Source organism: Narcine bancroftii, chromosome 10, assembly GCF_036971445.1.
Source record: "Narcine bancroftii isolate sNarBan1 chromosome 10, sNarBan1.hap1, whole genome shotgun sequence".
NCBI classification, from domain to species: Eukaryota; Metazoa; Chordata; class Chondrichthyes; order Torpediniformes; family Narcinidae; genus Narcine; species Narcine bancroftii.
In genome coordinates, this window is record NC_091478.1 from 11989112 (window position 1) to 12013903 (window position 24792).

The following is a 24792-nucleotide window of genomic DNA, read 5'->3' on the forward strand; positions in this document are numbered from 1 at the left end:
ATTAAACACTTCAAAAGTGCAAATTATTCTACTTCCACAATCTATTCTAAACATGTTATAGCCTATTAATAACCACATGAAGAAAGACCTCTGGTACAAGTAAAAATTAGTTTCTCAGCTAACTCTTGGTAGGCACATTGCTACACCTTTAACGTAAAAAAAATCCCTGTTAATATACCCTGGATCAGAATTACCTGGGTTTTAGAAAATACGGTTAGCGAGGGAGTTAGTGCAATGATGTTGCAGCGGCAGTGACTGGGGTTGGAATCCAGCGCTGTCTATAAGGAATTTGTACATTCTGTGTGGGTTTCCTCTGGGTGCTCTGGTTTCCTCCTTTCAAAAACATACCAGGGGTTAGGTCAATTTGATACAATTGGGCGGCTCGGGCTTGTGGGTCAAAAGGGCCTGTTACTGTGCTACAAGTCGAAATACTGTGAAGTGAATGCAAGAACTCCTCTATCAAATTAAAATAGTAGCCTAATCAATGTGTCTTTTACACAGGAACCATGGGTGAATGTTACGGCCAAAATGATATCCTGGTTAGGTGAAAGAGAAGGACAGTGAAATGCACAGAGATAATCAGGATATGAGAGGAAGGGATAGGGACTGTATGGACTCAAATGCACTTACAATAAGAGAGGAGAAAAATAATGAAAAGGCAAAATCTAAGGCTAATTTTGCACAGAGTTCACCATGAGATGGGTGATCTAATGGTATAAAGAGACAAGAGTGATCTGAGAGCCCTGGCTCTCAAAGGCTGAAAATTAAAGATTCTAGGCTGCCTTGGAAGATAATCAAAACAGGAAGCAAGAGGTGGGGCAGCTCCATTTAGATAGGATGAGATCAGTACAATTGTAAGAAATGTCCTCATCTCAGAAGATCCAGATGAAGGGTTTTTGGCCTGAAATGTCAACTATTTACTGCTTTCTATTTTTGCTGGCCTAACCTGCTGAGTTCCTCCAGCTCTTGGCGTGTTATTGATGGAAGTAGTCCATTAACTTCTAAAAGAAAGTAAGACTGTCGGGCAGAGAATAAATTAAAAAAAAATGATTGAATGCAAAAATCACAGGAGACTTTAATTTTAATATATACAGTATTGAAAAAATCAAACTGGAAAAGCTAACCTTGAGGAAGTGTGAAAAGAGAATATACTGACAGGTTTTTTTAGAACTGTACAGTTTGAAACCATCCAAGGAATAAGCTATTTTAAATCTGAATATGTGTAATCAAACCCTTTTCACTTTTGATTTAATAGTAAAGGATCCGCTGGGGAAAAGTGATCACCACATGATGGCATTTTGTATTCAATTTTAGAATGAAACAATTTAAGAGTTATATTTAAATCAAGGCAATATTGACTAACCTGGCCTAGAAAACTCAATTAAAGATTAGAAAATATATATCATAGCAGACATTTAAGAAAATTTTGCATAATTTTCAAAGATATATTTCACGAAGAACTAAAGGCTCCAAGAAAGCCATCCGTCCGTGACTAACGTAGCAAATGAAAGAAAAGCAATATTATTCCAAAGTTTAGCAGTAGGCCAGAAAATTGGAAACATTTTAGAAACCTACAATCAATGACTAAAAAGTACTAAAGGGATAGAAAATTAGATAATGGGTGTAACCTGGCAAAGAAATAAAAAGTGACTTCCACAAATATTTATATATGGTCCTTGGTGGATGACTCTAGAAAATTAATGGGAGTTGTGATAGAGTATATAGATATGTTTTGGGGAGATAAATTGGGAAATGTGTAGGTCACATACAAACACTTTAAAACAGATCTTATTTGAAATACTGGAGCTCTGCTAATGCTAGATATATCGGCTTCACAGCCTTTGCAAGAGCTTTGGAGAATGCCCAAGAGACTTCACTAATGGATTGTTGTTTTCAAAAAGGCAACAGATGCAAGAACTTGACGGACTTGCCTTCTGTTTGGATGGGAACTTGCTGTTCTCAGAGGGTCATGTGGTTTTGCAAGCAGAGAGAGTCAAACAGGCTTTCTCTCAGAGAGAGATAGAGAGAGAGATCAGTTCTACAGTGTTACAGTCAGCAGCAGCAACTGGGACTGGAACAGGATAAGCTGGCAAGCTTGTGGAAAACCCCATTTGGAAGATGGGTTGTGAGTGCTTAGTTCAGCCTGGTCAAACCACTTGTGGTTCATGGAAGAAGAAAGGACTGGCTATCTAATGTTTCACTTGAAATAAGAGAAACAAAAAGGCACTCTGTGGTGACCTGAAAGAAAGAGGTTATCATCTAGAGATCCCTGAGGGGGGAAGGTTTCTTCAGCAAGACACTGAGGTGGCTGATGGAAGTAAATGTACAACAAATCTCTCTCTGAAAACTGATAAGAACCTTCCTGAGTGGTGACCATTTACCTTTCAAGCACCAAAGCCTGGTGAACTATTCTGTGCACAATATAAGAATTGCCTGCAACCAGTGAACTTGGAGGAATGAGAAGTGAGATTGGACTGAAATTTTCTAAACTTGCACACACATTACGTACACATGCGATTAGAATTAGAATTAAGTTAGATTAGTTAAGTCAATAGTGATAAGTTAAAGTTTGATTCTGTTTTCATGTTTAATGATAATTAAAAACAACTTTTGTTTAATTAACCATTTGTCTCAGTGAATATCTATTGCTGCTGGGTTTTGGGGGTCCTCTGGGCTCGTAACAGAGTGAAGAAACAGCAGAAACCAAATAAATATTTTATATCTTTCTTCATGGTAGAAGATCCACAAGCAAAAGGGATGCAGGAATTAAGTGAGGGCTGTCTCAATCCTGCTGGTGCCCAAGAAGAGGGTGGTAAGCTGTCTAATTGACTACTGACAAGACACTCATATCCATGGAGCAAGATTCAAGATTCTATTATTGTCATGTAATAAAACAATAAATGTAATATTACACAAAATTTTCTTTAGTCTGCTATAAGGCAGACAAAGAGTTGCCATTAGTTTTGCCTGGCATCCCTTATAGTAAGAGAAACCAAAGGGAGAACCTTCAGAGTCACAGAGTGTCCATGGATTTTCCTCCATCACTCCCGCAGCCTCTGCAGCCTCACAGATACTTGCTCTATCAGATGGAAACCCAAGCTCCAGATCCAAACCCCTGATACGATCAGGAAGCTTTCAGCGCCCGAGGACCTTAGGAAGCCCTTCTGGCCCTCAGCACTCTCTCGCATCCTGGTTACCACGGGTCAGTCTCCAGCAACCTGCAGCCTGTGTGGGTTCTTCAATCACAAGTGGCCATCTGCCCACAGCCTGTGTGGGTCCTTCAGCCGCTGAGCCCACCGTGGTCCGCCGCCGTGGTCACCGTCCTGTAGTGTTTCTCCCCATTTCTCCAGAAGGGAGATTGAAAATTTGGCTGACTAACACCACCTCAAAATCAATGTCAGATAAACCAATGAGTTGAATGTGCAGTTGAGGGAGTGAAAACCTGATATGTACGTTCCAGTGGTCATTGGAGAAATCAGAGGTAGACAGAATGAGCAAATTTAAATTCCTGTGAGTCACTATAATCGGAGGCCCTACCCTGGACCTGACACACTAATGGCATCGTGAAGAAAGCACGTCAGCGCCTCTACTTCCACAGGAGTTTGCGGTTGTTTGGTATGAAATCAGAAACCTTGGCAAGCTGCTTCAGGTTCATTGTGGAAAGTGTGCTGACTGGCTGCATCATGGCCTGGTAACTTATCTGAAAGAAAGATATTTAGATCATAAGACCTATAAGATATAGGAGCAGAATTAGGCTGCTTGGCCTGGAATCCACTCTGCCATTCCAACATGAGCTGACCCATTCTTCCACTCAGCCCCACTCCCCTGCCTTCTCCCCATCACCTTTCATACCCTGACTATTCAGATACCTATCAATCACTGCCTTAAACACACCCAACAACCTGGCCTCCACACCCACCACAAGCCCTTGCTGCTTTACATACCCTTTCAAGTTTCCTTGATAATTGTCGTAGTTTGGGGTAATTCAGAGTCTTTGTAATTTTACAAAAGATGTTATTGCATCAAAATATTTTATTTTGCAATCAGTTTAGCTTCAGGCTAGAACATATTCCTCATAGCACAGCTACTTATAAGGAGGTGCAAAAGCTTTCAGAGGTTGGGGAATTATTTGTGTCTCTGAACAACAGTTCTAATCTCACCACGATCACAAATGATAATATAATGATTGTTATTTCAATGCATGACTTTTGTCTGAAATTGACAAAACAAGATTTTAAAGAGTGTGCTGCGGTTTGCTGTATTGGAGTTGAAACATTCAGAAAAAGGCAATTCATTTCCTTATCTATAATATTGCTTTGTTCATTGATCATAAGATGAAACATTTTTTAAGATATCTTTGTATTCTTGGGCAGAACCAAATGCTGCAAATTCAATTCAAACAAAATATGCATTGTGACTTATAAAATTATATCCTTCCACAACTATTAAGTCGCACTAATAAAACTTGGCTACAAGAGTGTTAAATCATGAAGCCAGCAGAACTTGAAATTTTCAATAAGTTTAACACAAGTAGGGGACAGGTTTTGTGCGAAAATCCCATAGAATGCCACGCAAATTACATCTGAATTACAGACAAAGGACCAATGAAAAAGTAACATTCTACAACTGCACCAAACCCATTGTTGCTTAAATAAATGTTTACAAAGCATTTTCCTCTCCTTCTCGAAAGTAAAAGCATACATCCAAAGTCATTTATGAACGGAATGCAGGGCATTGGTAAAGTTGTTGCGACGGCAGGAATACGATTTCAGGCACAGAGTCTGACTGAATGTCTATAGGAATAAATTACTCAGTTACAGGAAGGAATCTGTTCATCAATCTCACAGACGTCAGGAAGAAGCTGCTTCCCAGATTGGCAGTCTTGACTGATGTTCCTGTATCTCCTTTTTTGTTGGGAGTTGGGTCAAAGATACTGTGTGCTGGATGGAAATGGTCTTTTAGAATTATTTGAACCCTATTTAAGCAACTCTCCCAGTAATCTTGTGATAACACCTCAACAATGTAATGACTACACCTTATTTTCAATTTCAATTATACAAATGAGAAGATGGTTCATTTGATTTACACTAAACATTCCTGTGCAAACATGGTTCAGTATAGTCAGGCTCAGTGCACTTTAGTGCTGTGGTAAACTCCTGTATTACTGTGATTGGCTACTGCCTGTTGGACACACCTCCCAAGACCCATCCTACCCATTACCCCTTGCATATTCCCCAGTCTTCCTGCTATGATTGGTCAATGAGGTTGGTTGAAACTCCAGTCTATAGTCAATAAAAGCCTCAGTTTTGCAACCTCAGTCTTTTGTGCTAATTGATGGTTCATCAAGTACATCAGAACTGAGTGGAGGCAATTCATACAGAAATCATTTTAAAGCAGTGGTTCTCAACCTTTCTCTTTCCACTCACACACCACTTTAAGTAATCCCTGCATCGGTGTTCTATGATTAGTAAAGGATTGCTTAAGGTGGTATGTGGGTGGAAAGAAAAAGGTTGAAAACCACTGTTTTAGTTGTACCTAATTGACTCGTTATGTGCATGGTTTCATAACTCCAAAGGAAATGGGCCAATGACAATTTTTCCCAAGCAAAATATTTCAGTAACAATTGGGTCTAGAGCAGTGATTCTCAACCTTCCCTTCCCACCCACATACCGCCTTAAGCAATCCCTTGCTAATCATGGGGCACCGATGGCCTCGGGATTACTTAAAGTGGGATGTGAGTGGAAAGAAAAAGGTGGTGAACCACTGTTTAAAAGACTTCAATTACAACTATTATGATCTAGTTTTGGAGAATGAAGCCAGGACATTGATTTCATCGTGTCCCACAGGACGGCATTGGAAGCAAGCCCTATTCTGCTCTGAGCGACTGTCTAAGAAAAAAAGTCAGGTTTAAATACTGAATAAAAGCAGCAAGGTGGAAATGCGCAGCAGATGGTGGAGAGAGGAACATGGATAACTTTCCATGGAAACAAATTTCCCGGATTTGCAGTATTTTGCTTTTCAATCCCACATTTAACGTTGTCTAATGCCTGCAAGAATATAGAATATTACAGGATTTGTAGCATGACCTAAAGAAATTGATTTTTTTTCATAGATTGTAATGAATGCAACTGATGGTAATTTAAAATACTTGTGTTTGATGCATTCAGCCATCCAGGGAAATGTTACCAGGCATCATCAGTACATCGAGAAGTAAAGGCCAAACGGAGACCGTAACTTGCAGGTGAGTACCATACTTCCCCCTTCAGCCAGTGTGTGTTTACAAGTGTGGCTAACTGGACAACTTGTCCCCTGCACGATTTATTAAAATGTGGTTAATTCCTATCGCAGAGGCTCTGACACGATGTACCATTTATTCCTTTACCCAGCAGAAATGTGATCCCTGCTCATGTTAAAAAGTTTATTATTGGAACGCAAGAATTGACCAGAAATGAGCGATCGGTCATCGACCTGGGTCGAGGGGTCACCGTCCCAGGTCTGGGGGGGTTCACTGACCCGGACGGAGGTTGGGATGGCGGGGGTCACTGACCTGGGAGGAGGGTGGGATGGGGGGTCACCGACCCAGGCGGAGGGTGGGATGGAGGGGGGGGTCACCGACACAGGCGGAGGGTGGGATGGAGGGGGGGGTACCGACCCGGGTGGAGGGTGGGATGGAGGGGAGGGGTCACCGACCCGGGCGGAGGGTGGGATGGAGGGGGGGGGTCACCGACACGGGCGGAGGGTGGGATGGAGGGGGGGGGGTCACTGACCCGGGTGGAGGGTGGGATGGAGGGGAGGGGTCACTGACCTGGGCGGAGGGTGGGATGGAGGGGGGGGTCACCGACCTGGGCGGAGGGTGGGATGGAGGGGGGGTCACCGACCCGAGTGGAGGGTGGGATGGAGGGGGTGGTCACCGACCTGGGCGGAGGGTGGGATGGAGGGGGGGGTCACCGACCCGGGCAGAGGGTGGGATGGAGGGGGGGTCACCGACCCGGGCGGAGGGTGGGATGGAGGGGGTGGTCACCGACCCGGGCGGGGGGTGGAGGGGGTCACCGACCCGGGCGGAGGGTGGGATGGAAGGGGGGTCACTGACCCGGGCGGAGGGTGGGATGGAGGGGGGGGTCACCGACCCGGGCGGAGGGTGGGATGAGGGGGGGGTCACCGACCCGGGCAGAGGGTGGGATGGAGGGGGGGGGGTCACCGACCCGGGTGGAGGGTGGGATGGAGGGGGGGGGGATCACTGACCCGGGCGGAAGGTGGGATGGGGGGGGGGGTCACCGTGATGTCGTCTCGAAACTTCAGGCAAGTGTCCTTTCAAAGAAAGCCGAAGGCAGGCGCCCGACGACCGATCACCTGAGCTCTGCGCCTCCGCAGCCCCGGCGCCGCCCCCTCCTCACCTGACGGATCGCGCACGATGAGCGTTGCGGGCGGAGTGTGCCGGAGACAGGCAGGGGGAGCTGGATCGCAACACGAGCCGCGCTGGAGATGCTCGACCTGGAGAGGCGGCTGCCTCGGACATCCAGTGTTCCTGGGCTGAGCTCCGCTGGCTCCCGGCCCCCTGGGCTCTGCCACCTGTTCCTCTCGTCCGGGTCCCGTCACCTTCAGTGAAAGAGCAGTGATAATCTGCAGGGCGGCCATGCAGTTGCCTCCTGAAGACCCACCGAGGAAGAGCTTGCGGGATTTGGCGATTGAGGTCGGCATGAGAGTTTTCCTCTTTGGAGTTTTTGTGTAAGTGGAACTCTTATTCGCTGTATTTCTGGAGGCAACATACTAACTCCGGCCACTATAAACAATGATTCAAGTTTCCCCTCCAATTTTGCCGCTGTCTCCCCCCCCCCCCCCAATTTAGCGTTTCTTCCTCCATCTGGTTTCCTTAATTTTCGTTTTGCAATCGATTAGACTTTTATTCTACCCCCGTTCCCTCTCCAGCCTCGGGAACATGGATCAGAGTCTTGGAACTCGGCCCTACCGATCTCTGCTGTGCTCTCAAGTCCCGGGCTGCTTGCCGCTCCGCGAATGGGAGTGCGGGCAGAGGAGGCGCCGGCAGCCCCGAGCCCCCGCAACCCGGCGCCGCATTGTGTCAAACATGCGGAAGGGACATCCATCTGTGTCCACGACAGCTTGGGGAGGGGGGGGGGGGATGAAGTATTCGTTTGCTTTAAGCCCCCTCAGCAAAGTAATTTTAATCCTGTAGTTTTCCAACTTTAAGATCCCGTCTGATGGGCCACTGAGCTTCTTGGGGAAATAAATAGTGTCAGTTAAGTTGCACTGTGTCCAGATTCGGATTGGCAACATGAATGCTGCCCCCTCGTGCGGTTGACAAGCCGGTCGGTGTGATACAATATGCGGTGGAGCCCGTCTCTCCGTTCGCAGCCAGATTTCAGTCAAGTGCTTCTTTAATACAGATCGTGCTTCTCCTACTCGAGCCGGCGATTTAAGCCAATTGCCAACTCCTGGGATTCCCTCTCTCGTTATTTTTCACTCCAGATCTTTCCTTTCACAGCAAATGATTTCATGCAACTTGCCGAATGCACCTCCCTCGTCAGGTAGGCAGATGGTGAACGTTCACGGGAAAGTAAATGCACTGAACATGTAACGGTTTGGTGCCTCCTGTTGGGGGTTTCCTGTTACTGGTGGAGGCTATTTCACACGAGGAATTGATACTGTTGAGGACAATCTTTTCACAGGGGGTCGAGTTAAAATACCTCCATGCCATCATGACCTTCAGCACATGTACAATCTGAGTGCTTGAGCAACTCAAAACCTCCAGGGGTTGAGAGTTTGAAATGACAGCATCATCCATTCAAGTGCTTTAGACCTTTTCGCGTTAAATTGAGATGCTTTTATGTACCAATGCACCATTTCGTTTAATGGAGCCGGGTGGCTCGTTACATCACTCCATTTGATCACTTTAGCATGACTGGAGCAGCTTTATCTTGCATTTTGCTGCTCTCTCTTTGCAGTTTATGGCTTTTTCTCTCTCGCTTGTTAACTATTTGGGTTCTGACTGCCCATTGCATAGGGGAAAATATTCTTATTCCGGCAATGTCCCAGTATTGGAATGGTCGCATCCACCAGTGGTCAGGCTCGCCTGAAACGTGTCGAATGTTGCAAATGTAACAATCATGGGTTTTTGACATTTCTGTGGATCGAATTAGCTGGAAATTTTGTCTTTGGTATCAAGCCAGAATTCTGCCCGTGCAATGAATTTTTTTGTGCAACCTCTCAAGAAGGAGGGAGAAAGTGGAGTTTTTGCATCACCAAGGATTATTCCATTGAGTTTTATTGATTTAAGGCAATAATATATTTCTGGAACAACCAACAGTATAAATTAATCGTTTTGGTGCACTCATTTGATCTGCATGCATGAGTGAACCATCACCCGCAGAATTTTGTCGCTGGCTGATAGTCGTAAGGTTTACAGTTCTGGGACATAAACTTGCAAACTACAAAATACCACAAGTAAGAACTCAATCAGTTAAAGTGTAAAAATTTTTAAGTGTGTGATGCTCCTCCCCTTGAGTTGAAGGCTGACCATTTCCTGGTTTTACATTCTTGCCTTTGAGTTAGTTTCAGTCTCTCCTGTTATCAGCTGCTGCTTCAATGCAAACACACTGGAATTATTAGAAATGCTAACTTCCATGTGCTCATTCATCTGATCGCCTCCATCAGACACAGGTCTGAATTTCTGAAATGTCTTTGAAGGAGACTAAGACAGCTTTTATGACCAATACCTACTCTTCAACTTGCATTGTCTAAAAAGATTATTGGATCTTTGTCTAGGGAAACTTCCTGTGTTCAAAGTGAATGTTGCTTCAAGGAAACTTCATTGTCTGTGAAGTACATTTGTGCTACTTCCTGAGGTTTCAGGGGATGTTAAATATTACTGTGCATGGTATAATCAATAAAAATTTTGGAGAGTATGATGGTTGAAAAAAACTAAGAAAAATACCAAACATTTGCTGAATGGTTTTGTCCTTAATTACTAATTTGTAGTTACTCGCTTGTTCCAAAACAATTCAAAGGACACCAGTGCATTGAGAGGGAGACAAAATTGATCTTGAGTGAAACACTTTGATGTCTTCTGGTAACATTCCACAAAAAATGTTAAAGGTTCTCATGTAATAACAAAATTGCAACCGTTTCTCATTTCCATGGGCCGTGGTTGTCAATATGTTTAATTGGCCATTCCCTCCCCCTCCCTCTTTCATGACCGAATCAAACAAGTCACTATAAGGTACACTGCTTGGTGGAAAATCAAAGTAAGAACAGAAAATGCTCAGATAGCATCTGTGGAGAGCAAAATCAAGATAGTCGACTGATCTTGGTGGCTACTGAAGTGAAACTGATTGAAACTGCCAGCATACACCCGTTGAAAGTGTCGTAAATCCCAGAATTCTGCACGTGCATTGTCAGACCTCCAGGATGTGCACTTACAGATTCAGAAGATCCATCATTGAACTCAACATCAATGGCAGAACCTAAACCTGCCAGGAATCCCAGCATAATGTTGGGTAATCATTATTCAGACCCTGTACCAGATTGGATCTGGCACAGATGCAAGACCACTTTGATTTCAATGGGGATTGTCGAACAAAGGATCAGGAAGTAAAAGGGAAGGTAAGTGACTTATTTTATTATTTTGCTTTTAGAAATGTGATTATTTTAGTTAATGATTAACCCCAGTGGTGTTCCACGGGTGTGTAATAAATGAATGAAGATAAAGGTGGGCGGGTTAGTAAGTTTGCAGATGATAGTGAGCCATCTGAAGATATTAATGGTGTAGATGGATATAATGCCACAGGATATAGATCAGTTACTGGTATGGGTAAAGAAATGGCAGATGAAGTTTAATCCAGACAAATGGGTGGTGTTGCTTTCTCGGAGGTCAAACATGAGGAGAATATATATATTCATGGCAGGACTCTGAAAAGCATTGATGTGCAGAGGTCCACAGCTCATTGAAAGTGGCCACACAAGTAGATAGGGTGGTAAAGCAGGCATAGAGTATGTTTGCCTTCATTGAGTGGGTATTGATATAAAAGTAAAGAAGTCATGTTGCAGCTATATAAAGTTTTGGTTAGGGTGCAGACTGTGTGCAATTCTGGTGGCTCCATGACAGAAACGACGTGGAGGCTTTGGAAATGATGCAGGAGAGATTTACCAGGAGTGAAAAAACAATGCTGGAGAAACTCAGCTGGTCAAACATTATACTATGTAGCAAAGATAAAGATACATACCTTGATGAAGGGCTCAAGTTCGAAATGTTATATGCAGTACCTTGATGAAGGCTCAAACCAAAAACATTGGTCATCTTTGCTACATGGATTACACTGTTTGACCAGCTAAGTTTCTTCAGCATTGTGCTTTTACTTCAACAATGGTGTCTGCAGGCTTTCGTGTTTTAATTTAAATTTACCAGAAGGTTGCCTGATTTAAACCAGCTATTCTCAACGGGGGCCCTACGGTTCTCCTAAGGCTCACCACATATTTAAGTAAAAGCTTTATTTTCTTTTCATCTCGTGTAGCACAACATATTTTAAGGTATTTTGAGTAGCTTGTAGGAGAGAACTACGGAAGAAATCAAAACTTGACTGCTTCACAGGGAAAGGGGTCCATAAACATTCAGCAGAGGGGGGCCAGGAGTGGGAGGAACCAGGTGAAACCCCTCTGCCATTGGGACTCCGGGATCAGTTCACAGCCAAAATAAAAGGTTGAGAATGGTTGGTTTAGAGGGCATGAGTTATACGTAGAGATTGCATAAACCTGGGTTGTTTTCTCCGAAGTGCAGGAGGCTGAGGGGAGACCTGATCAAAATTTATGAAAAGGTATTGATAGGTTGGACAGTCAGAATCTATTCCCCCAGGGCAGAAGCATCACGCACAAGAGGATCTGCATTTCAGCTGAGGGAGAGCAAGTTTAAGGGAGAAGTGCAGGGCAATTTCTCTTTTACACAGAGTGGTGGGTGACTGCAAGAAGTAAGGGTGGAAGTAGATACAATAGCAGCATCTAAGAGGATTCTAGACGGACACATGAATATGAAGGGGGTGACAGATATCAAGTGCAAGCAGTAGATTTTTCATTTGATTTGAAGATCATGTTCAGCACATGAGCCAATGGGTCTGTTCCAGGGCTGCACTGCTTTCTGTTCTATTTAATTACTTTAATTCTAATGGTTTTTAATTCTCTACATGTTAGGTTCATTTGTGTAGGATTAAAATAAATTTTTACAGTCAGCAGAATCCAGCCCCAGTTTTGGCATCTGTCAGGGATGTTTCAGGGGTGGGCCTTCTTCTGCTTAGATTGAGACCACATCTTTAGTGATAATGTGCTGCTGGACTTGGGGTGCTACGGGGCAGTGAGATAGACCCTACATATCTGGACAAGTTAAATGCGAGAAAAGGATTCCAATGGACTTGATGTTAAGTGAGGAAACTGCCAAAGTGATCTGGGCTAAGATGAAAAGTTGTTGAGCAAAGCCTTCAATTTTGTCTCTTTCCTGAGTATAGAATATTTCTTGTATTTTCTGTTTTTATGCAAATTTATCTTGATTTAACTGGCAATAATAAATCAATAATATTTAAAATGTACATCTTATCTCCAGATCTGACCTTGTATGCAACATTATTCAATTTTAGTAAACAATATTTTGCTTCTGTTAAATAAATCACAACAGAATGAGATCTTGTATCTTGTGGTCATTTTTCAAAGGATCAGGTGGACATGAATTAGATTTTTGAAGAATCAAAGGTTATGGGTCTTGGACAAAGAGATGGAATTAATGCAAAACACCGCAAATTAATTACATAACAGACCTGGTTGGAGGCACGTATGAACTACCCCATTCCTATTTTTATCATCTAATCCTGAAAGGGTAAAGCATTAAAAATTTTGTGTTAGATGGATGTTTAGCATTGGGGGCTAAAGAGTGGGTGGCAGGGTGACACAGTTAGCGTAACGAGGGCGGTGTGGTTAATGTAGTGGTTAGCACAACGCTGTTACAGCACCAGCGACTGGGACCGGGGTTTGAATCCTGTGCTGTCTGTAAGGAGTTCATACATTCTCCCCTTGTCTGCGTGAATTCCTTTGGGTGCCCTGGTTTCATCCCCCCCCCTTTCAAAACCGTGGAATTGCTGATTAAATAATGAACTTCTATCCATTGACAACTGGCAGAGAAATGACAATAAAAATGCAAGATCTGCAAACAATGGATCTCTTCACGTCACAACTCAAATTAATTCTATATCCCAAATTTGTCTTTGCATGTTTGTATGCGAAAAGAAGTTTGGCATCCTAAAATTACTCACAAAGAAGAAATGACAAGATAGATTTCTCTAGGATTTTAAAACATTTTGTACATTCTGAAGTAGGAGTTGTCACCCCTTCTCAGCCACTTTGGGTGAAGGTCAAGTTAAGATCATAAATATCGTCAGAAACAGGTCTGCCATGATGCAAATCACCAGCCCTAAACAAGATTTATTTGCATTAATGGTGAAAATCCAATAGCTTTATGCCCTGTTTAATCTTAATAAGCAGACTCTTGGCAAGTTTTGTGATTTCTGGCAGGGCTAAAGTCTAACTGCCTTGGAGTTGGTGAAAAATTGGAAATCATGGCATATATCTTGATTGCAGATTGCTCGATATTTACAAGCTAATTATGGGGAGTGCTATTACTTTGCCATTATTTTGTCTAAAATTCCTCATCTTACATACCCAACACCCAACCCCAACCAACCAATTTTCCCCTGCAACCGCTGCAACCGTGTCTGCCTGTCCCGCATCGGACTTGTCAGCCACAAACGAGCCTGCAGCTGACGTGGACTTTTACCCCCTCCATAAATCTTCGTCCGCGAAGCCAAGCCAAAGAAAGAAAATTACAGCACTGGCAACCAGGACATGGGTCCGAATCCTGCGCTGTCCATAAGGAGTTTGTACATTCTCCTGTGTCTGCATGGGTTTCTTCCAGGTACTCCAGTTTTCTCCCTCCATTCAAAACGTAGGTCAATTGGGTGGCACAGATTCATGGGCTGAAATGGCCTGTTACTGGGCTGTATGTTTAAAATTTTTTTTAATTAAAAAAGGAGCTGGCCACAATTTTCCAAACCTTTTAACTTCTGGGAGATCCAAGAGTCCATCTTCGAAGCACCATGGAAACAGCTTTTTCAGACCATTGAGTCCAGGCTGACCATCCTAATCCTACAATAATTCAGGTTTTATTTTTTTCCACATTCTCATTGACTCCCCCAGAATCTACCTTTCACCGCAAGAGACAATTGCATACATTCAAAAAGTCAGTAGGATAAATATGGCAAATAGAAGTCAGTAGGTGTCAGTGGTGTGGAACATGCTAGAAACAATTGTTTAGGTTTTTCCATTGCACTAAAACTACTAACCACCCAGTCACACATTTTTCCTAAACCATGGCCTCTGGTGCAGCCATCCACTGGGAGCCCAGCTTGTAGCAATTAGTCAAGCCACTCCCACACAAGGGTGCCATAGAAGTGGTCGGACTACTAGATTGTTCGTTAATCATTCTCACAAATTCTCTTTGCCCCTCATATTTTCAATTTCACTCATCTAATATCAAAGACACTAATCTTAAAGAGTCTTTTGAGGAGTTTACCAGGAAAGTTGATGAAGTTGATTTACCAGGCTGTGGAAGTTGTCTACGTGGACCTTAGTAAGGCCTTTGACAAGGTCCCTAATGGGAGGTTAGTCGGGAAGGTTCAGACGTTGAGTATTTGTGGTGAGGTAGTAAACTGGATTCGACATTGGCTGAACGGGGGAAGCCAAAAGAGTAGTGTTGCGTGATTGCTTCTTAGACTGGAGGCCTGTGGTTAATGCTGGGACTATTGTTGTTTGACATCTGTGTCAGTGATCTGGAAGATAATGTGGTAAATTGGATTAGCACGTTAGCTAATGAAACTAACAGCGGACAGCGAGGAAGGCTTTCAAAGTTTGCAGAGGGATCAGGACCAACTGGAAAATTGGGCTGAAAATGGCAGATAGAATTTAATGCAGACAAGTGTGAGGTGTTGCATTTTGGAAGGACAAACCAAGGTAGGACATATACTGTAAATGGTAGGGCACTGAGGAAGGCTGTAGAAGAGGGATCTGGGAATACAGATATATAATTCCCTGTAAGTGGCATCACAGGTGGATAGGGTAGTAAAGAGAGCTTTTGTCATATTGGCCTTCATAAATCAAAGTATTGAGTATTGGTGTTAGCATGTTATGGTGAAGTCTTAAGCTGAAAAAGACATTGATGAGGCCAAATTTAGAGTATTGTGCGCAGTTTTAGTCACCTAACAACAGGAAAAATATCAATAAGATTAAAAGAGTGTAGAGAAGATTTACTAGGATGTTGCTGGGCCTTCAGAAATAAAGTTATAGGAAAAGGTTAAATGTTAGGAAATGATTCCCTGGAAGTGTAGAAGAATGAGGGGAGATTTGATAGAAGTATACAAAATTGTGAAGGGTATAGTTAAGAGTAAATTCAAGTAGGCTTTTTCCACTGAGGGTCAGTGAGATACAAACCGGAGGACATGGGTTAAGGTTGAAAGTGGAAGAATTTAGGCGGAACTTCTTCACACAGAGATTAGTGGGAGTGTGGAATGAGCTATCAGCTGAAGTGGTAAATGCAGGCTCAATTTTCACATTTAAGAAGAATTTGGACAGGTACATGGATGGGAAAGGTATGGAGGGCTATGACTGGGTGCAGGTCAGTGGGACTAGGCAAAATAATAGTTTGGCACAGACGAGAGGTGCTGAAGGGCCTATTTTTTGTGCTGTAAGGTTCTATGGTTCTATGTCATGCCAAAATTGTAAATTTCTTTGGCATTGACTAAAATTCAGTAAATCCAAAGCATAAAAATACTTTTTTTAAAACAAAAAGCACACTTGCCTATGTCAAGTTAATTAAAGTTATTATATCTAACTTAATGGATAATCAAAACTCAAGTCACCGTACGGCATTTGCGGGAATCGCACATTTGAAGAGGGAATGCCTTGTTATCGTCAGACTGAACACGACATTAACTTGGGCGGCTTTGCAACCTTGTGGCTGGGAGACGTGCAGTAGTTCACACTCCTCCTTTGAACTTCACTGAATTTACACATGGGGAACCAGCAGAAGGAAAGAAGTTCAAGATGCTGTCGGTGACGTAGACAGTCACCTGCACGGATAACTGGGGCTTCTATGGGGATACGTGGGCCTTTTCCAGCATTAGAATGGTGATAGGACTAGAAGATTTGCTCCAATAATTTGAGGAAAGGTAAACTGTCTTTTGGAAACATTGCGCCACGTGTTTAAATAAATATTGGAGATGAAAACATGAATGGTTAATGATGTAATCCAGTTGTTGTGTACCAGATCCTCAAAAGGAATATGAATTAAATACTGCATAATAGATGTTAACAAAATTGAACCCAATTGCATTAACAGAGTGGCAGCAGAATTGCTATGAAATTAGATATGAAAAATCAAAGAAAATGATGTATGATTGTTTGTCAAACTAAAAAATATATAGTTATCCCTTGGGGAGGGTACAAAAACTACTGCTGCTTTTCATGTATGATGGCTGAGAATAGAGAATTACACAGCATAACATCACAGTTTGCAAATGACAGAATAAAATAGTGAGGAGCTTAGCAACAGGCTGTGAAGTGAAGAAACAAATAGAGAAATATGAAAAGCTGCATATTAATAGGAAGAATAAAATGGTGCAATTGTAAGGGGACAAAGGACCCGGGAAGCATTTACAGTTTTGATAAGAAACAGCTTTTCCCTGACTTTCCCAGCTGCTAAAAAGAGGCATCTGAGGCCTAATCACAGTCTGGACCTTGATGCCTGCCTCCAGAGAATGAGAATCAAGATCTTCATTATCTGATGAGGCAAGATTGAATTGCCTGGGACTACACCTCCTGGAATTTAGAATGAGGGGAGATCTTACAGTGTTGCCAGGACCAGCACAATCTGGCTCAATAATTACTTTTCAATGGGACCTGGGCAAATACTTGAAGATGGAGGCCAGGAGAGGATAAATAGCTGGACAGCACCTTCATAGAGCCAGTGGAGGCCTAATGCATCAAATTACTTCCTGTGCTGTTCTACTCAATGATCCAAAGGTCACATGGATTAGTGGTGAGCTAATGATCACATAATTTGTGATGATACTGGCATAAATATGCACCTTCCTTGCTCATGCTTGAATCAATCGCAAAAGATTGGTTTGCAGTGTAACGGGAAATTTAGACATAAAGCGCGGTAAGAGCCCCTTCCTTCACATAAGCCCATGCCCCCCCCCCCCCCAAAGACACCAATTAACCTACAATCCTGCTACGTTTATTGGAAATGGGAGCACCCGGAGGAAAACCCACACAGACATGGGGAGGACTTCCTACAGACAGTGCCATTCAAATCTAGGTTACTGGCACTGTAATAGCATTGCGCTAACCGCCACACTAACCACTACATTAATGCTAATCGAGAAGGCAAAGGGAATGTTGGCCTTCATTGCTGGAGGGACTGAATTTGAGAGTAGGGAGGTTCTGCTGCAACTCTGCAGGATTCTGGTGAGCCCACACTTGGAGTACTGCATGCTGTTCTGGTACCCTTACTTGAGAAAGGATACTGTATACTGGTTAAGGAGGAGGTTTAGAGGAGGTTCACCAGATTGATTCCAGAGATGAAAAGGTGAACTGATGAGACAAGATTGAATTGCCTGGGACTTCACCTCCTGGAATTCAGAATGAGGGGAGATCTTACAGAAACATAAAATTATAAAAGGGTTAAATAAGAACCAGGAAAGTTGTTTCTACTGGTCTCCAAGATGAACTATGGGACACAGCCTCAAGGTTGGGGAAGTAAATTTAGGGTGAAATGAGGAGGAACTGCTTTGTGCAGAGAGTAGAGAATCTGTGGACCTCTCTGCCCAAGGAAGCTGTAGAGGCTGCCTCGTTGCATACATTTAAGAAACAGTTAGACTGCATATTCAGGGGATTTAGGGTTATGGAAAAAAAAGCAAGTGGCTGGAGCTGAGTCTATGCCAGATCAGACACTATCTTGTTGACTGGAGGAGCAGGCTTGATGGACTAGATGGCCTACTCCTAATCGTATTTCTTATGTTCTTTCTGTAATAGTACCATAAGATCTTTTCTGTCCATCTGTAACTGAGATGAAGCCCTGCTTTGCAAATAGATTATATACCTGGTCTCTATAGTGAGTGTAAGTCCATAGCTTTCTGATCCTGGAATGAGATTATTACCGAGTCAAATCTTTCAATAAGGAGTGAAACACAAAAGTCTGCAGATGCTGTGATTGTAGTAACAACACAGCAATGCTGGAGGAGCTCAGCAAGTCTCACAGCATCCATAGGAAGTAAAGATGTACAACCAACATTTTGGGCCTGAGCCCTTCTTCAAGGTACAAGTAAAAATCAAGCCGGAGCCTAAATTAGGAGGTGGAGGGAAGAATAGGCAGAGGGAGGTCCCTACCCAAAAGGTTGACTGACGATTTCTACCCAGATCATTGGATTATTCATCAGCTCATTGTTCATGATACCTTTCTTTTGTTTCTTGGAATACAACCACTTTACTGATTCATTTAATAAGGCGTCTTACTATTTCATAGTTTTGATTTGTGATGATAAAACCACCGGACTGTCTGTGATTGCCTGCGCCTGTCTGCATTTCCTACCTGCCTACCGCAGAGGGCAACCCACTGCACCTGCAGGGAGGTAACCTGGAGGCTGGATCCACCTACTCCCTGCCAACCATCGGCCCCATATAAAGACTCACGCCGGCCCTTGTGCAGGCAGCAGAGCACACGGAGCCAGAAGGGATACTGAACCCTGTGTGCAGGTTTTAAGCTCATTAAAACCTTCGTGGTCTGAGCTTGTTTGTTCGCACTGCAGCGCATCACAGGAACCTTGACAGATGATGCTTTCATGTGGAATAAATGAGTTCCAAGTCCTCATGAAACATGATGTTGTTATATGTTGTCTAGCATCTTGCCTAACTATTTCTCTTCAATGTTTGTGTTCCAGACTGCTAGTGTCTAAAACCTGTCACGCTCACCCTTTTAAAGGGAAGACTGTATTGTCAACTAATTGTGATTTACATAACACTGATATGAAAATGATTACGTGGGATACTAATGATCGGTTTCTGAATTCAAGCAATGCTGTGACAGCTATAATTCTTAATGTGTAAATATGGCAAACTTTATTTTTAAGTAATCTCCGATCAAAAGGAATTTTTACTGTATTGCAGCGGAGTGTTCATGCTGATAAATGGCATATCTGACAAAGGAGCAGCTATGTTAAATACCCATCTCTTTGAAATGACGTTAAGGTAAAGATTGAAGTTCCTATTTTTGTAACAATTGAGATAAATGAACTGACAAAATTTAAGAGAGAAGGACTAACAATTGCTGAAAATCAATAGAGTGTCAGGAAATGACAAGGCCCCATCTTCATCTTCCCCTGGAAATTATAAGGATCTATTTTAACTTGGGCTGTGTCTCAGCGAGGCGTGCAGTTTCAGCCATTCCCCTACCCATCCCGCCACCAAACTAGACGCGGCTTTCCTTATGCCTCGGTTATCATTCTAGTAAACTGTACGAGCATCATGAATCACCATCCACCGTGCTCTCTTAAAGCCTGGGTTAACATTGAAATCATGGTCCAGTTTTAGTCTCAGCCCTACTGTCGCTTCTTTACTGACATTCAATCTTATCTTGCACATGTACATTTCTTCAAGAGCACCAAAGATCTGTGTGCAATATTGAAATAGCACGTTCCTTTGCACTAATGTAACTGAATATTTTATTTAGTTATCCTTTAAATTTATTATATTTTTTTCTATGGCACATTTGCTTCTTAGTGTGATTTATGTACTAGTGCATTTGCCAGCAAGCAAGAATTTCATTGATATAGATATTTATGTACATTGTACTTGTGTGTATGACAATAAACATTCATCGTCATCATTCATTAGCCTGAGTAATGAGAACCATAAAAGTTATAATAGTTTTGTTTTGGTTTTCATTCTATAAAACTCAAAAACTACCGAATGATCTGTGCCAAACATATACCAGAGGACTCTCCATTTCTCATATGATATTAGTTCAGTGGTTCTCAACCTTAAGTAATCCCGGTGCCATCTGTGCTCTGTGATTAGTAAGGGATTGCTTAAGGTGGTATGTGAGTGGAAAGATAAAAGGTTGAAAACCACAGCTTTAAACTCAAGAAAAGTTTACATAGTTTTCCTTCCACAGATTCATTTTTTTAACTAATTTTTATAAATTACAAGTAAATATTACTTTTCCGATATTTCATCTCTCTTGTTCACAACTCAGCCACAATTTTTCAATGTTTACCCTTCAATTTAGACAACACAGTACAATCGTCCCAACACCTGGCTGTGGTTGTGAGTGCAATACAGAGAAGGTTTTTTTAAAAAAACAATAAAGACTCCTTAAATGACTCCTTAAATGAGACTAATTAAGACTCCTTAAATGAATCCCTGATTGAGTTCATTGTTGGTGAGTCTGATGGTGGAGCAGCTGTCCCTGAACCAGGTGGTGTAAATCTTGTGGCACCTATACCTCTTTCCTGATGGTAGCTGTGAGAACAGAGCGTGTGCTGGGTGGTGAGGGTCTTTGATGATCACTGCTTCTCTCCAGCGGCAGCGTTCCCTGCAGATGTACTCAATAGTGGGGAGGGTTTTGCCTGTGATATCCTAGGCAGTGTCCACTTCCTTTTCTTGGGCTTTATGCTCAGGTATATTGGTGTCCCCATACCAGACCCTGATGAAGCCAGTCAGCACACTTGCCACTACTCATCTGTAAAAAATTGCCAGGATTTCCGATGTCATATTGATATGGCATAGACGTGGACCAGACAAGCATTATACTAATACTGGGCTTTTATTAACCACCACTAAACAGGTCAGTGGCAAAGAATCTCCATCTGTTATACCAATAGGGTGGAGTATCTCTAAAGCCATAGCCAATAGCAAGCCATGGCCAATTTTAATAAAACACAATAATGGTAAAAGCAAAAGCAAAATTAAAAATTTGGAAGATAAAGGGTTAAAAAAACAATGAATAAGAATACATTGCAAAAAAAAACAAGCTGCGAGCCTGAGATAATACAGGGTGACTCCACTCACTGTAATCATGGTTGAGATTAGAAATGGTCGTAACAGAGCCTCTGTGGAGGCTTTGAGATTCGTGTTGATCTTTACAAGAGCACAGACGGAGGAGACTTATCTCTAACCGAAGAACTTCTGTCGCCAGGTGTGGAAGGGAGTGGAGAGTGTGAGGAAACATTCCCATGGTATTGTTCCTCAAATGTTTCTCGTGATGGGGAAGGTAGAGAAGGAGTCAGGCCGGTGGAAGGGCTAGCAGGCTGTAGACCAGGTGAGGCTAGACCCCTAAGGGAAACGGTGTCTTTTCTTCCATCAAGAAAAATAACGTGGATTAGCATGACGCAGTTGAACACGATCTACAAGCAGGTCAGCTTTCCTGGGTCTAACATGTTTTCTTAATAAAACTTCTCCATGGCATATCATCACAGGTTCTGAGGAGATTCAGTGCATTCTGGTAGACATCTGTCTCCCTAACCATGGAGTAGGGTACTTCTCTGAGGAGAGCCACAAGATGGTCCATTTTCGCTGTGACTTGCACAACATTGCTCACTCGCGCATGGGCTTCAAAACACTGGAACCAGTGGTGAAAAATTTCTCGGGTGGCATCTTGATCTATCTCAAGTCTTCCAGGTGTCAGGGAAGTATCCATGATTGAAAGTCTGTTAATAAAATTGATATGCCTTAGACATGGACCAGATGCGTGTTATACTAATACTGGGCTTTTATTAACAGACTATAACCACCACTAAACTGGTCAGTGGGAAAATATCTCCATCTGTTACACCAGTAGGGTGGAGTATCTCTACAGCCATAGCCAATGGCAAGCAATCAGTATAATACGTCCCCCCCCCATTACATCATCACACTTACTAAACCTTCGCAAACTCCTGAGGAAGTAGAGGCGCTTTCTTCATGATGCCATTGGTGTGTTGGGTCCAGGAAAGATCCTCGGAAATAGCGACTCCCAAGAACTTAAGTTTTGCTCCCTCTCAGTCCACTTACTTGGATTGTGAAGACACTCTCCTACTCACTCCTCCATTCTCACTTCTAGATCCAGTAGCCAAAAGTCACAAATCAAAGCAAAACCATTGTTCAATTACTTTTTAAAAAGGTTAGTGTAAAATGAATGAATTCAAAATCAGAATTTATTGACATGAACAAGTCATAATGTTCAATGTTTTGAGGCCCCATCATAGTACAAACATAAATAACTACCTTCTTCTTTCTTTGGCTTGGCTTCGCGGACGAAGATTTATGGAGGGGTAAATGTCCACATCTGCTGCAGGCCCGACCGTGGCTGACAAGTCCGATGCGGGACAGGGAGGCACGGTTGCAGCGGTTGCAGGGGAAAATTGGTTGGTTGGGGTTGGGTGTTGGATTTACCTTACATACATACCAAACATACATACATACATACCAACATACATACCAAACATACATAACTACCTTACATACATCTTTTCTTTGGCTTGGCTTCGCGGACGAAGATTTATGGAGGGGGTAAAAAGTCCACGTCAGCTGCAGGCTCGTTTGTGGCTGACCAGTCTGATGCGGGACAGGCAGACACGATTGCAGCGGTTGCAAGGGAAAATTGGTTGGTTGGGGTTGGGTGTTGGGTTTTTCCTCCTTTGCCTTTTGTCAGTGAGGTGGGCTCTGCGGTCTTCTTCAAAGGAGGCTGCTGCCCGCCAAACTGTGAGGCGCCAAGATGCACGGTTTGAGGCGTTATCAGCCCACTGGCGGTGGTCAATGTGGCAGGCACCAAGAGATTTCTTTAGGCAGTCCTTGTACCTTTTCTTTGGTGCACCTCTGTCACGGTGGCCAGTGGAGAGCTCGCCATATAATACGATCTTGGGAAGGCGATGGTCCTCCATTCTGGAGACGTGACCCATCCAGCGCAGCTGGATCTTCAGCAGCGTGGACTCGATGCTGTCGACCTCTGCCATCTCGAGTACCTCGACGTTAGGGGTGTGAGTGCTCCAATGGATGTTGAGGATGGAGCGGAGACAACGCTGGTGGAAGCGTTCTAGGAGCCGTAGGTGGTGCCGGTAGAGGACCCATGATTCGGAGCCGAACAGGAGTGTGGGTATGACAACGGCTCTGTATACGCTTATCTTTGTGAGGTTTTTCAGTTGGTTGTTTTTCCAGACTCTTTTGTGTAGTCTTCCAAAGGTCAGATACAGCAATGAGCTCTCTGAACCCTTCTCCATTAACAATGGCGTGAAGCAAGGCTGTGTTCTCGCACCAACCCTCTTTTCAATCTTCTTCAGCATGATGCTGAACCAAGCCATGAAAGACCCCAACAATGAAGACGCTGTTTACATCCGGTACCGCACGGATGGCAGTCTCTTCAATCTGAGGCGCCTGCAAGCTCACACCAAGACACAAGAGAAACTTGTCCGTGAACTACTCTTTGCAGATGATGCCGCTTTAGTTGCCCATTCAGAGCCAGCTCTTCAGCGCTTGACGTCCTGCTTTGCGGAAACTGCCAAAATGTTTGGCCTGGAAGTCAGCCTGAAGAAAACTGAGGTCCTCCATCAGCCAGCTCCCCACCATGACTACCAGCCCCCCCACATCTCCATCGGGCACACAAAACTCAAAACAGTCAACCAGTTTACCTATCTCGGCTGCACCATTTCATCAGATGCAAGGATCGACAATGAGATAGACAACAGACTCGCCAAGGCAAATAGCGCCTTACATACATACCAACATACATAACTACCTTACACACATAACTACCTTACATACATACCAAACATACATAACTACCTTGCATACATACCAAACATACATACATACATACATACCAAACATACATTACCATACATACATACATACATACATACCAACATACATACCAAACATACATAACTACCTTACATACATTCCAAACATACATAATTACCTTACGTACATACCAACATACATAACTACCTTACATACATACCTAACATACATACATACATACCAATATACATACTAAACATACATAACTACTTTACATACATACCATACATACATACCAACATACATAACTACCTTACATACATACCAAACATACATAACTACCTTATGAAATTATTATATAAAAAAATGAAGCAGTATGCACAAAAAGTAAGGCGGTGTCTTTGGTTCATTGATTATTCAGGAGTCTAATTGAGTAGGAAAGAAGCTCTCGTCGTGCCGCTGAGCGCTCATCTTTCGGCTCCAATATCCTTTTCCCAATGGTAGCAGAGTGAAGAAGGCATGGCCTGGGTGATGGGGGTCTTTGAGGATAGAGGCTGCTTTTTTAAGACACCGTCTCATGTAGATGTCCTCGATGGAGTGAAGTCTGGTGCCTGTGATGTACAGGCCGAGTTAACAACTCTCAGGAGTTTATTGTTCTGAGAGTTTGCGCCTCCATACCTCCATAATGCAACCAGTTAGAATGCTCTTCACGGTCCACCTGTAGAAGATTACAAGAGTCTTCAGTGACATACCAAATCTCCTCAGACACCTCACAAAGTATAGCTGTTGGTGAGCCTTCTTTATGATTGCATCAACATGGAGGCTCCAGGACAGATCCTCGGAGTATTGACATCCAGGAATTTGAAGTTTTTAACCCTCTCCACTATCGAGCCACCAATGAAGACTGGGTCATGT

General features: G+C 43.1%; 1 protein-coding gene across 2 annotated transcripts in view; it reads left to right on the top strand.

The window, feature by feature from the left end:
• The first annotated feature begins 7419 nt into the window (after positions 1-7419).
• Positions 7420-24792, top strand: part of LOC138744166 (phospholipid phosphatase 4-like) — a 185484-nt gene continuing 168111 nt past the window's right edge. The window contains exon 1 of one of the 2 annotated variants that reach the window (XM_069899859.1): positions 7420-7725. In XM_069899859.1, the coding sequence (XP_069755960.1) occupies positions 7634-7725 (92 nt within the window). In that variant the 5' untranslated portion in view covers positions 7420-7633. The remainder of the gene's footprint in view (positions 7726-24792) is intronic. The other variant, XM_069899861.1, reaches the window with a different exon arrangement.